Source organism: Anguilla anguilla, chromosome 18 (genome assembly GCF_013347855.1).
Source record: "Anguilla anguilla isolate fAngAng1 chromosome 18, fAngAng1.pri, whole genome shotgun sequence".
NCBI classification, from domain to species: Eukaryota; Metazoa; Chordata; class Actinopteri; order Anguilliformes; family Anguillidae; genus Anguilla; species Anguilla anguilla.
Genome location: NC_049218.1, coordinates 30,275,300 through 30,289,495, shown reverse-complemented (window position 1 = coordinate 30,289,495; position 14,196 = coordinate 30,275,300). Strand labels below are relative to the sequence as shown.

The 14,196-nt window shown below is 41.4% G+C and overlaps 1 protein-coding gene across 3 annotated transcripts in view; it reads right to left on the bottom strand.

Moving 5' to 3' along the window:
- LOC118217706 (transcription elongation regulator 1-like protein) overlaps positions 1-14,196 on the bottom strand; it is a 75,460-nt gene that overhangs the window by 54,167 nt on the left and 7,097 nt on the right. For 2 of the 3 annotated variants that reach the window (XM_035399682.1, XM_035399683.1), the window contains exon 2: positions 8,672-8,942. In XM_035399682.1, coding sequence (XP_035255573.1) covers positions 8,672-8,942 — 271 coding nt within the window. Of the gene's footprint in view, positions 1-8,671; positions 8,943-9,723; positions 10,448-14,196 lie in introns of those variants that run through there. The other variant, XM_035399684.1, reaches the window with a different exon arrangement.

The window sequence follows — 14,196 nt, the reverse complement described above, 5'->3', positions numbered from 1 at the left end:
CAATAAAATTTTATATATGCGGGATTATTTATTATATTTTTCAAGTTGAACAAACATTGTGTTTGCACAGCAAACTGATATATCTGTGTTCTTTGGCAAAAGGCTAATGTCACTCTCCCTTACAGGAAACCACTTATCACATGATTTACACTGTTATTATTTCCTTATCCTGGAGAATATGTATCTGACTTAAATGTATCATAGAAAATATGCTGGTTATAGCTCCACACAGGCACATCCTCATTCCACATGACCTTGGCAATATGGAAGCAGATTCATGCTGGCTTACTTCACCATTTCCATTGGATTGTTTTTATAATTTTTAAAAAATTTTTTTACAAGAACCGGTTTCATATCAGACTTGGGCATGAATTGGGTCCACATTTAGCCACATTCGGCTCACAATTAAATGTACTCATAAGCGCAGTATCTGGCAAGTGCAGTCCATTCAATATGAAGGCTCTCAACTGGGCTCTGTCCAATTTCAAAAACCAGCGGGGGAATGACCTTTGCAGTGAAAACAAAACGCTTTATTATCGGAGTGTTAGAGAAATTGCACGCCGTTAAACGCGAATGCGAGCCGTCATATGGGATCGCGGCACTTGCGCACGCACAATGCGTTTTGGCCGCGAGCCGCAGCTGCGGGAGGCTTTCACACGCTTAGCATGCGCCGGCGCTGCGAGGGGACGGAGGGCTCTTTAGTCTGAGTGCGCTCCTCGATTGGCAATAATGACGCTTTGTTTCGCTACAAAGGTTGCTGCTTTTTTGCCCTTCATTAACGCTTGAATAATTATATCATGGCAGTTTGAAAAAAGCACTTGGGTAAAAATTCCCATTGCGAGAACAAACGTTGTTTAAACCAGGCGCTCAGTGAGGTACACACAGCAGCACCTTGAATAGGCTTGCTTCATTCAGAATCAGCATTACGTACAGGTTACCACCTGATCTCATTCAATTTGGTTACTATGAGCTCAAAGTAAACATATTAGTAGAGGCAATTGAACCTACGGTCTATCTCAGTGATATTATGCACAGTTTTTAACCATCAGATCTAATAAAATAAATAAATCAGTCTCCAGTCAGTAGACTCTGTAGTGCTTCTTCAGTAGACAGCAAGCATGCTGTCTTAAGTGTAGGCAACCTGTCCAGTGAGGAAAAAATAGTACATAATTTGTGAGTGTAATAACAACATTTTTTTTCTGTGCCAAGCATCCCTCAAATCAATACTTCTTAATTATAGTGCTTATCAGCAGTCATTTTGGTTATATTTGCTCCATTTTTTATGAATAGTTTCTTGTCTACTGTCGGGCACCAACACACATAAGTTGAGCTCTGTCAGGCACCCAGAATAGCAATTAGCCATCCCTCTTTCTTCTAAAAGTCAGCAATAGGCATCATTTCACAAGACTGAAAATGCTTTGTATTGCAAAAGTCCACTCCTAAACAATGTGTTTCCAGTACTCAATTCCCTTTGGCCTTTCTCTGAAAGACAGTGAATTATCTGAGAAGTCAATATACCTTAACCACTGTGATTAAGCTCACTCTTTGCTCTCTTTAGATTAAATGTCATGCTGTATTTGGGAGTGTTGTAATGATTAGACACACAATCTGGGCTGATCTGTATTAGAGCAAGTACCTCTGGTGGTGCCAGGGATTCTGTAGTACTCTGGAGTTAGCTAGAACAACTATAAGAAATTTTTTATTTTTATTCATTCATTTTTATTATTACCAATATTATTGGTTAACCAGAATAATTACAAATAAGTGATGAATACAAAAAAGAGAAATATTACTGAAATGTAAAACTATGTGTGTAATGTGCATTATGCATTGTGATGAAAATGTGGTTGTGCAACACATACCTTTTCCAAAAATCTGATTTAACATCAATGCAAAATGCTTCATCCAGAGAGTCCAATAGCAGCCCAAACCATCACTGTTATAAAAGATCATTTTAACTTTGCATGTGGAACAAACTGAGCAATAAGAATATGCCACACTTACCAATAAGCAAAGCTAATATAAAAGTGCATGCTTAGTATGAATAGCTAGTGAATGGTATGTTTTATTAATTGGTTAATTACTTTACCTTAATTACCCTGCTTACTCCCTCAGTAAGAAAACCCCCTTACTGAAGGCTGCTTACATGGCTAACGCCACAAGATGTCCACTTATGAAGCTAGATTATTGTTAAGAAACTCATATTAAATCAGCAGAGCACTGCCGTGCCTGGGATTTGAACAGGTAACCCCCTGGTCGTGTCTGGTGCCCCATCCACGGCTACATTTCGACCCTCAATAAACCTTGGTTTGGAGATTTTGACCGTGGTCAGAATTTATAATGAGTCCTGAGGGTCTTTCCTCTTCTTCCAGACCAGACAGATGCAGAGTATTACGTACAATCCCCAGCAGATCGCAAAAGTGTGAATTTAAAATGAAATGAAACTTCACAAAGTATCCGCCGAGCCGTCACTCACACGTTCGCTGTGCCCACATGAAATAAGACGTTCATATCGCCGCGCCTCTCGTGATGGACACGTGTAAGAATACCACAGAGTTGTCGAGGCGCTAGCTTTTGCTGCACGTGTGACTGGTCATATGTAAAAAGTCTGGTACCCACGTGTATTGCTTTCCTTTGCTTTTTTTCCCCCATTTTGGACAGAGAGCACGATATCACTTTGACATACCCGCATTGCCCTACTTTAAGGTCGCAGATGGCGTTGTGGAAAGAAGGCATTGACAAACAAAATGTGGCTATTTTAAGGGTGCTAGCACATGTAGCGCAATCCGGTAACCTCTTCTCTAATGAGCCGAGCTCTTCCCACAGCCCCTTAAAAGGTGTTTGTGCCACTGCGCATCATTATTTCACAGTCCTGTTGGGATTGTTGTACGCTCCTGGTGCAGGGAACGTTTGGTTCTGTTTCCCAGGGCGGCTGTGCTGTGTCACCTGACACCAACAACTGATGACCGAAGGCATGTTCTCTTTGAGTTACGGGTACAGCATTTACATGGTCAGTCCTTTTACGCTCAAGCATCTTTACTGTGCGTGGGATTCTTCTGCTTTTCCAGTGTTGTTCCTGGAGTTCAATTTACTTGCATGTTAAGGGGAATACATTTTCCCTCATTGGGTTTGTCTCCATACCCGTGGGAAGCGCTGTGCGATATTATCATTGCGACTATACAAATATAAATATGTATTGATTTATTGATAATCTTTCATTGCTTTAATGAAAAGGCAGGAAGGCTGCTGTCTCCTAATAGCCTGTTCCTCCTCTGTGAGGGCATTGGCAGTGTTGAGTAATGGTGTTTACCCTAATGGAAATGCAACACGTTGAAAACATATCGCAATAAAAGTATGTTATCAAGATACTGCAATTATTCTCAATATATGGGGCTCATACAAATGATCGCGGATTCCGGATATTGCAATGTAATCCGATGCGGCGAAATACAATACGAGTCCGTAAATTTACAGCGTATTGCAATTACGTTCCAATCTGTGAGGGCGCAGCTGCACAAGATTACAACCGTACCATCTAGGGCTATGGGGACTCCATGCCTTTCCAGGAACCTCCTGCTTGGATCTGGCCTATAAAATTAAATTTCATATTTCCCTTAATAATTTAATAGGCGCATTCCTTACTGTGCCTGATGTGACGGGACTAGAGTCAGAGCTGACAGACCTTTGGGATACGATCAGAGGTGACCCCGATGTGCGCTAGAATGAGCCGCTGGTGAAGTATGACCCTGCTGCCGTCACGCTCGCAGAAACGTGCCCGGAAAAGGGATAAACCGGGTGGGTTAACCGGCACACTGCGAGCGTCTGCCTCTGAATACGCCTGCTGAGGATGTTAGCGCTTCTCGCTACGTTCAGCCCCTGTCAGCTAGGCTATAACTATGAAAACCGTTTAGAGCAGATTCTGGCCCTGGGATTCAGTCCGCGATACTACTGCTGTTGTGGCCTGTCCAAATCCAGTCACTGAGAGCAGAGACGTGCTGGTTTTCCACCCTCCCTTTAGCTGGGAGTCGGGTGAAAAGACAGTCTGGCCGAGCAGCAGCGCTAATTGTTCAGTAACGGTAATTACCTGGGAGAAAAGAAAACCAGGCCTGGATTTGGATTTGAGGGCCAGGATTGAGTATGCATGCGAACCAAGCTCACACCTGCTTAGCTTCAGCCAGTCAGTAGGAACAGAGTGCGTGGTGGTATGGCTGCTGGCCTAAATACATCCTGATGGGTACACAGCCATGTTTAACACATGTTTGATCATTATGAGCATTAAAATTCTGCCACCAAGATGGCATCAATCCACAGCCCAAAACATCTGCACCCTTCTTGTTTTTCGCCTGTAATTCAGTCACTCAGAAATAACATCAGTACAATAAAATTAACCTGTTAAGCAATCATTTTTAAAAAGTATCATTTCAGATAACTCAAATTATCAGAAATAGCCATGTAATTAATGCAAATTCAATTCAACTGTACCAGGTAGTGGGTGGAACAAGTGTGTTGCTTACTCCATAGAACTGCCAAGCACAAGGGTCCCCAATTCTGGTCTTGTTGGGCTGGTTTTTCTTTTCACTTTAAAGTCAACAGCCTGTCACTTTATTATGTCATTTTTACGAAGAGGCTACAGAGACAGAGACCTGCATTCAGTCAACATTTGTCCTTCATTTTCAATCATTATACTTTTATTTGTACTTGTCAGTTAAAGTTACTGAGGAAATATTGATTGAATCTCAGCCAAAGGTACAATGTTGAATGAATACAGGCCACATATTAGATTAAACCTGAATTACAGGTTAGGGAAGTGGACTGCATACAAAGAGGGGTTCGCTTCCTTATCAAACCCACTCGAAGCAAGAGGCAAGAGAGGAAGAAGCCTTCAAACTTCAGGGACTATTATTTCTCATTACCCATTTCAGCACTATTTCAACTGCATTTCTTAGGGGTCCAAAAGAGCGGAATCAGTCAAACCAATTTCCCCATATTTTTTTTCCCATCTTCATAATGAGGCCCGGAGAATTTAATCCATTACTTGATTATCATCACCGAGAAAAAAAAGGAATTATAAATGAAACGATCAAGATCATTATCATCCTTCGGTCTTCTCGGCCAGGGTGAATGGTACAGCCAGTCTTACAGAAATGTATTTTGCATATTTTATCATATTTCTATAGAGAATATCATCCTTGTCCTCCCATCCATCATTGCAAATTATCATTTCACAAATTGACAAAAGCAGACAAAAGTCCAGAGTGAAAGATTCTGAATGCTAATTGTGGCACTAAAAGTTCTGCCATAATTAGGATTATAATTATACTTTGATATTATAAAATTGCCAGTAATGATCCCGCCCACGCACAGAAATTGCACGCACAAATCACAAAGGTCAAACACTGCAATGGAGGTCATATTTACACGAATGCATTTGTTTCTTTCTCATGTGTCTTCTTGTTCTCGTGTGCTAGCAATACCAAGCATTTCCATGCAATCTGTTGGGCACATACTCAAAGCTCTAAAAGATGTACAAAAACTTTAATGAAAATCCTACAGGAGGAACTTTAGGTAGTATATTTAGGGCACTAAGGGTGAAAAAAAGAGCTCATTTATGGAGTGTTTTTGGACTAAAGTATCCAAAACAATATAAGTGTCAAATGTTTCACAGGGAGTTTAAAGTTGGAGAAATATAGAATCTCACCACCAGCCTCTCCAAAACTGAAATACCAGGAAAATAAGAATCAAACTGATTTTTTAAAAAAAATATTGGCAAGGTCTGTCTAGCTCCTCAACAATAATGCTGTATAAGAAGTCGAGCCTGCCTATAAACGAATACTCTTGTGTAAGCTTCAAATTTCAAATGAATTTGGGAGTCAACCCAAGACCCAGGAATGGGCTTTTGCACCAATGTCAAAAGACATTTTAACTGTAAATTCTCAGAGCATGACTACACAGAATGTTATGCAATGCAACCAGTGAGCATCTACCACAAATTTTGTCATCTGTATTTTTCATTTATTATTGAACCTGTTTTGCTCTTCACCAATTTCCTCTTCACCAATTTCCTATCCATTCCTGCATAACTGAGCCATTTATAAGCAGGTCAATGTGGTCACGTGTCTTTGTCAGAAAAGCTCCTGAATACAGCAAATATACTTTTTAACACATATGAGGCAAGTATGGACTAGCTTGTGTCCTAGCTGCCATTGAACAATATTTACAACTGGACCTTCAGTGCCCTCACCTTTAAACCAATCACAAGTCTTATCCTGTTCTCATTCATGTCGCTCGATTTGCAAGAATTCCAACATTGAATAATCCATCAGTAAGTATCAGAAAGATGCCACTCACTGCAACATTACCTTTCTTCAAGTCATGTTAGAGAATGGAACTGAATATAAATCGACTGAATGTGTAGGCTACATTTTTAGCTTACATGCTTATTTTAACTGTGTGTCATACTAGCTTAAAGCAATGCAACAACATCAATTCAAATTAATTTTTAATTAATCGAAGCTGCAGGAATTCTGGCACGGAGAATGACGTGTCGATTACATTCATCCATTAACTCAGATAACCAGAATATTCAACACAATTTAATAAACTTTTTATGATATAAAGAAAAATCACACACAAAAGTTGCTATACCTATTGGTATTTATTATTCAGTTAATACTGTACATTGCTTGACTGATAAAGAATCCTAAATGTCTTAAAAGCAGTCAGAAAATAATCACCAGCTTAAAGGTAAGAAGGGCTCATTCTAGATCCTGCTATTATTATGCTGTTACCGTATGATTATGTTATGTTGCCGCTGTTGTCTCAACAGCTGCATGACGCATTACCAGTGCTGGAGGTGGACTGGTACTCACTGGTACGCCATACCGAACACTTCTACGTTATCCTCTTTGGAGTACCACGGCTTTTACTTGCATACTCGCGTACTACTGCACTTATTTTAAGCTCCCAGGACTCTTTTCAGCCCCTGTCCAACCATATTCTCTCCCCAGTAACAGACTGTTGTAGTTTGTGGTCGTACCGGTGTTTGAACTGGCCCAGAACAGACCGGTACCCTGTACCAGGGCTTCTAGGTTACCCTCAGAGAGCCGACACTTATTTTTTCCACTTCAAGCCCTGCCCATTACTACATACTGCTGTTTATGTAAACTGTAAGAGGGTCTGTTCTATCAATGCTCAGGTGAGCTGCAATGCAAATTCAGAATAAAACCAATGACTTCTCTCCTCTCTCCATGACTCCATGCCAGCAAAACCTGACCTCAATACAGGCGTTAAGGGGGACCGGCATCAGAACTGGCGTAAGCTAGCGGAAAACGCCTGGCCACTGCAGACGCAGCTGATGGGGCCGTACACTAGAAGCTGGCTGTTCTTGGACTTCCCGGTACAATAAGCAGGCTTGAGTGGCATGTTACCAATTACAGAACAAATGCTTAGAAAGGCAGTGCTTTTCTGCTGTTTGGACAGGTCGGGTGATAAATTACAGTATAATCCTGGGTGAAGAGAATTAAAGTGCACCATGGCAGTAGAGCTGCCACTCATTTTAAAGTCATGTGGCAGGAGTTATAATTGGCCACTGCATTGTCACACCTTCCTCAGACCCTGTACTCATAAAAGACTTATAAATTCAGTTTCAATGAAATTTTATTCATATAGCACTTTTTACAACACAGACTGTCACAAAGCGGCTTTACATAGCTCCCTCGGTGTCAGACTAGGGAAACAGTGGCAAGTAAAAAATACTTAAATGTGGGGAGAAACATTCAGCAGAACCCTGCTCACAACAAAGCCTTGAGCTGCACCTAGACCACAGCAGAACATTGAGCAGAACCCAGCTCAAAACAGAACCTTGAGCTGCACCTAGACCACAGCAGAACACTGAGCAGAACCCAGCTCAAAACAGAACCTTGAGCTGCACCTAGACCACAGCAGAACATTGAGCAGAACCCAGCTCAAAACAGAACCTTGAGCTGCACCTAGACCACAGCAGAACATTGAGCAGAACCCAGCTCAAAACAGAACCTTGAGTTGCACCTAGACCACAGCAGAACATTGAGCAGAACCCAGCCCACAGTAGAACCTTGAGCAGAACCCAGCTCAGAGTAGAACATTGAGCAGAACCCAGCCCACAACAGAACCTTGAGCAGAACCCAGCTCAAAGGGGCAGCCCATTTGCTTGTGGCCAGAACCAAGCAGTCAGTGAAGTTAACTACAGAGTAAATGTACAATTTTAAATAATAATTGGTATTGGCTGGTGGAGGAGGGATCGCTTCCTGGCAGAAATTGGGAGACAGGCTTTTGCACTGCTTGTGACAATATTGCGACGGCAGGGATCTGGCAAGGCTGGAAGTCGGGCCCCGAGGGGGAGAGGTGGCTGAACTAACAACAGCGCTAAACATGAACTCACTGTTAGCAGTTCGGCTGCCTCAGGAGTGTGTCACTACAACAAGAGTAAACCACCAACACATACTTCCACACATCTCTTTTAATGAGCGCCTGTCAATCACATCAAAAATTCTAAAGCTGCTTATGTTGACAAGCTGTAACGAAGAAAACACCATTTTCCCAGTCAGCCATGACTGATCCATGCTGAAAGCAGCAAAATACTCTGCAGGACCTGCATGCTTGTTTTTGAAAGATCCATAGAGCTGTTTCATACCTGATGGACAGCTGGTTCTGGTTTGAACGGCACTGGCATCAAAGGCAGAAACGGTTCACAGGTGAGCTGCCATCCAGACGCAGCGAGCAGGACCGGGGGCGCGTAGGAGGAGATAAGCACCGGAGGGGGCGTGGCACCCAGCACGTAAAGCCCCGAAGTGGGCGGGATTCTGGCGACCCAGGCGGGAGCCTCTCCCCCGACGACCCAAGGCTGTAACAGACCCTTCAATCTTGGAACGGGAATCATCCTGCATCCTCCAGCAGAAGCTGGTCTGGAGGGGCAATCACCAAAACGAAGTGGAATAAGACATTGGTACGTGCCATCACTCAGGAATGCACGCTGTTGTACATGCAGCTGTCGTATATGCTCTAAGGGAGTTGATTGCATTTCATAGTTATAATGGGATAATGGGATCGTTTGTCACTACATACCTCGATCAGAACAACCGGTGTACCAATAAAAAAGAGGTTAGGTTTTCTCAATACGACTGTAATTTTCAAGTAACTTTTTCGTGCGTGAGATTTGTATTATGAAAAGCCACGTAATACGTGACAACATTTTCTGAGCAGTATTTTGCATTTTGCGTAACAGCACACATGAAGAACGAGGAAAGAACATGTACAGTTATAAGCATGGGTAGGTAATAACCAGAAAGACACTTGCGTACTAGCCTATCATATAAATTACAAGCTGTTGATGTTTATTTTAAAGCGTCACTCACACATTAGCTATCGGAACAGCACTACAGCGCACGCTATCTTCGCTCATTCTGAAACCTAACCTGGATCGCATTATCAAAAATAACAAAATATTCAAATAGACAATCTAAACGACTTGCTTGTAAATTAAACACATAACAATGAATCTCCTTTCTCGATGCCATTCTGCAGAAACCTTCGCTGCATTTAATATGGCATGGGGTTAAACAATCATAATGAGTTAGTATTGATAATGCGCAACTGGAATCTGTCAGAGTTTAAAGTTTACTCACATTTAAGTTATGTCTAAGTTATTCTTAAACCTTTATTATTAGTCATTAATATCAGACTCACCTCAAACGTGCTTCATCAATTGCATCAGAGTAACCTGAATGCCTGCCATATTCACTTTGACATGGTTTTTTTTTGGGGGGGGGGAAAGCCTTTTAACGTCACTGAAATTAAGCATCCACGAATACTCTTGACTTCGCTGCGTTCCAAAATCCCGAAAAGAAAACGATTTCAGGCGAGAAACCCAAAAAGCAGAGGAGTCGCCTTCCTCGAATACATCCTCAAATAGTCTCACGCAGAGTCAGGGGACCCGGCGTTGTTCACAGTCAGTGATGTGTTGTTGATAAGGCGGCGAAATCACCCTCCCTTTCCAAGCGTTTCTCCACCCTGCTATTGAGCTCCTCCTTGCCCTCGAACCCACTCACATTCATTTTAAAATAGAAAATATTTTTCACAGTTCACCACTTTCTCGACCTTCCGAAATGTAGCCTAGTCATAATTAAGTCCGAATTCTAGACAGCCTAATGCGAACGATGTGCACCGCGACTATGCTAAAGCATCCGCTCTTTCTCGGTAAAAAAAAAGAAAAAAAACGTGAAACATCGGACGAGTGTAAACCTTCAGAGTATCCACAGGGTAGCCTAGAGGACGTGTGCGCAATCAACTCATTGATATTTTCAAAGTAGGCAGATATGCTGGAAATTCCACATTAAAACGCGACCTGTCAGGTATTCAGCCGGGAAGCGAACTGAACTAAACGAAGCCATTTTTTATTATCACAACACGTTACAGCCCCCAAATCGACTGGGAATATTGGGCTACGTGACTTGGTCAATACTATGACAGTGTAGGTACATTGTTATCTGAAAATGTGTATCACCATGTGTGAGCTATTAAAGCCCACACACCTAGAACGCGCACACAGGTGGACAAGGGGGCTCGTGCCACTGATGAGGTTAATTGCTTAAAAAATAAATTTTTTAAACAATAAAATAAAATAAATTTTAATGCGTAATTTAGTTTTATTTTCAGCATCTTTCAAACCTAGTCAGGTTATCTTTAATGCACTTTAAAACATGTTAATAGAGTGAGGTGTGCATGTGCGTATTTCCGCAATCTTTGGCTGTAACAACGCAACAAAGAATCTTGTACCATGATCACTTTGTCTGTGTGTTTTTTTATTTTTTTAACTGTGGAGATTTTCTCCATTGTGTGTATCATAAAAAAATAATTCAGTTTACCGTACCTTGATTGATGGGATTGGCCAGTTAGCCTCAGATAAAGCATTCAGAGACCGGTTCTAGTTGGCAGAGACGCATTCTCTGCATCAGTACACCCGTGTCCAGTGCAACAGAGCCGAAATAAAATAACGCCCACCCTAGTACTTTTGTAAGTGTGCATATTTTCATCTTACAATAAACAGGAGCTACTCTGCTTTCAGAAGAGAGGATTAATGTCCTGATGTGACTTATGAAATTATAAAAATACATATTGCACAGGGATATATAATTACATGATTAGTATATGACAGACTGATTGTCAAAACCAACATGCTCATTACCCTACAGTATATATTTTAAGCCTAACTGACCTTAGCACCTGTCGCTGTAACAGTTCAGAAAAATCGCCAGAGCTGACTGCTCTGTAGCCATATAAGATTGCTAGCCCAAAAAATACATGAAAGTGGTCTCATCACATACAAAATTTATTTATCGTAATGCAAGGTTTCTGGAGTTATTTGAGCAAAGCTTTTTTTCCTTGCCTCCAGTTGGATGGCCTAGTTTAGATAGACTAAATTTACATTTATGGTGGAACTAGATTGGCTGACTTCCAATAACATAAGGGCAAATAGCAATGGTGATTTTATTGTGATCCATAAGGTGCTATGTGCATTACTTTCTATTAAAGTGTGTGTGTGTGTGTGTGTGTGTGTGTCCTCGTCCTTAACAATGGATAACAACGGATGTGCATTTGTTATAATAAGGTTTATAGTTAACTAATGACCCGATTCACCCTAATTCCTTATTCTGCCAAGTGGTTATAACAATAATGATTATTAAGGAGCCGAGCTCTGACATATGAGAAGCCTCAATTTCAGGGAAGCGTCTGCGTTATTGAATAATTTTCCACTTACTGATTTACAGTCATTTCTGGCTCTTAATAGCAGAGCTCAAAATCAAATCACCATGTTGTGATGCTACCATTTATTATCATTTGCAGTCAGCAGACAGTTCCATCAAGACTGACACAGGTTTACTTACAGTTTTAATGTTTTCACATATCCTTGGTCAATTATGGGAGAAAGAAAAGCGTAGGCCATTATCCGACATGTGGACCTTATGCAATATGTAATTAGTCCGTGATGAATCAAAGGCTGTTCAAAAACTTTGCCGCGTGTTCCATTTTGTCAGACAGATATTTGCTGACAAAATGTCACCGATTCTCCAGAGAACATGCAGATTTGAAACAATAAATAGGTAGATAAATAAATTAACTGATAACAAATAAATAAATAATCTGCAGGCAAATTGAAATTCAGAACTGGGTTTCCCTGACATTTTGCCAGTGTGCAAGCTCTATTATTACTCCAAATTATTTCCAGTATGTTTGAAAACATGTTTAGTTTTTAAATATGACATAAGTACCATCCCCAGGTGTTATTGTTAACAGTGAATCGCCTGTGCATTGTAATAGTTTCCAGGTTACACCCCCAGACTAAGTTTGAAGTAATCCAAGTGAAGTGCCAGACCTTAATTCACCTGGGAATAAAAATCTCCAATGTTAAATGAACTATGTCAGAGTACAGTTTGCCATGATAGAGAATGCTTGATATATATTAGACTCGTTTAGTCTCTGAGGTTCGTTATTCACACTTCTTTGACTGTGTAGACCCTGAACACATTTGGATGTAAGGCCTGTTGATATGAACTGCACCGTAATTATACCACACTCATTACACAATTAGTCATATTCAACATGATCTACCAATGAAACAGCCTGTTCAAGCTGGCTACAATAATGCCTTGCACATGTCAATCAAACATTTATTTTTGGACTTAGCCAAACAAAGAAAACATTATTAAAGTACCAGACATTGTATATGATAATCTTTTCAGGCTTGTACTGAAGATAGTGAGGTAAGTATGCCAATTTCTTTATTTTATTGGACTGAATTTATTGTATTAAGTAGATACAGTAGCTGTCTAGTTTCCTAGTCTAGCTGCATGTGCCTGATAATTCTGTCTCTGGGAATATATATATGCTTCAATCTACAGCGTGGAGCATTTGAGAAAATGTCTGATCAGTCACAAAAAGAGTAAAAGGACACTGTACTACCTGGAGTTATATTTTGAAAAAATAAAATAAAATAAAATTGAGTTTGCTGGAAAAAGTAAAAAATAAATAAATGACTTGGCCTGTGGTGCTGTGGACCCTAAGCTCAATATCAGCGGTATTTGGATGACAGTGTTTAGGTTGCCGTGGAATTGGCAGACACCTCGTGAAGTGATGCTTTTTCCACTGTGGTATGAGAATGTTTCGGATGGCTGAGTTTCGGGTCAGGATATAACAGACGAGGGGCTAAGCTGATTTGGCTTATGTTTAATGTCCCAAAATGGCCGCCGTACAAACGTATCATTTCCTTCCTTCGATTAATTGAGAAATACTTCTGTGGCTGGGTTTAAAATCCTGCATTCTTGTTTTCCGAACTCAGCGGACATAAATGGGCCTATAAGACGTCTATATCTTGCTGTACTGGAGCTCGTAATGGCCAGGGCTCCTGCTCTTTCTGGACCATTACACTATCAATTACCTGGCCCACCTGGCAGATTCTATCTCCCTGGAGAGAGGAAGAAGGGACATAATGAAACTGCAAAGCAGCCGCCTCTAGTTGAATGTCAGGATGCGATCAGGTGAAAATCAGCCATCTTACATCTCCATCGACCTGCATTCAGACCCCCTCCCTTTGTTCATATCGCACATGGAAGATAACTTTTAATTCGCGGTTTATTCTTTTATTCATTTATTGTGGCACCCCGTTGATTTAAGACAGAAAACGTGCGGTGGGAAAGGCGAGTGTGTAAACATGCGGTGGGAATAGTGAGTGTGTAAACGTGCGGTGGGAAAGGCGAGTGTGTAAACGTGCGGTGGGAATAGTGAGTGTGTAAACGTGCGGTGGGAAAGGCGAGTGTGTAAACGTGCGGTGGGAATAGTGAGTGTGTAAACGTGCGGTGGGAATAGTGAGTGTGTAAACGTGCGGTGGGAATAGTGAGTGTGTAAACGTGCGGTGGGAATAGTGAGTGTGTAAACGTGCGGTGGGAATAGTGAGTGTGTAAACGCACAGTGGGAACGGTGAGTGTGTAAACGTGCGGTGGGAATAGTGAGTGTGTAAACGTGCAGTGGGAATAGTGAGTGTGTAAACGCACAGTGGGAACGGTGAGTGTGTAAACGTGCGGTGGGAATAGTGAGTGTGTAAACGTGTGGTGGGAAAGGCGAGTGTGTAAACGTGCAGTGGGAATAGTGAGTGTGTAAACGCAC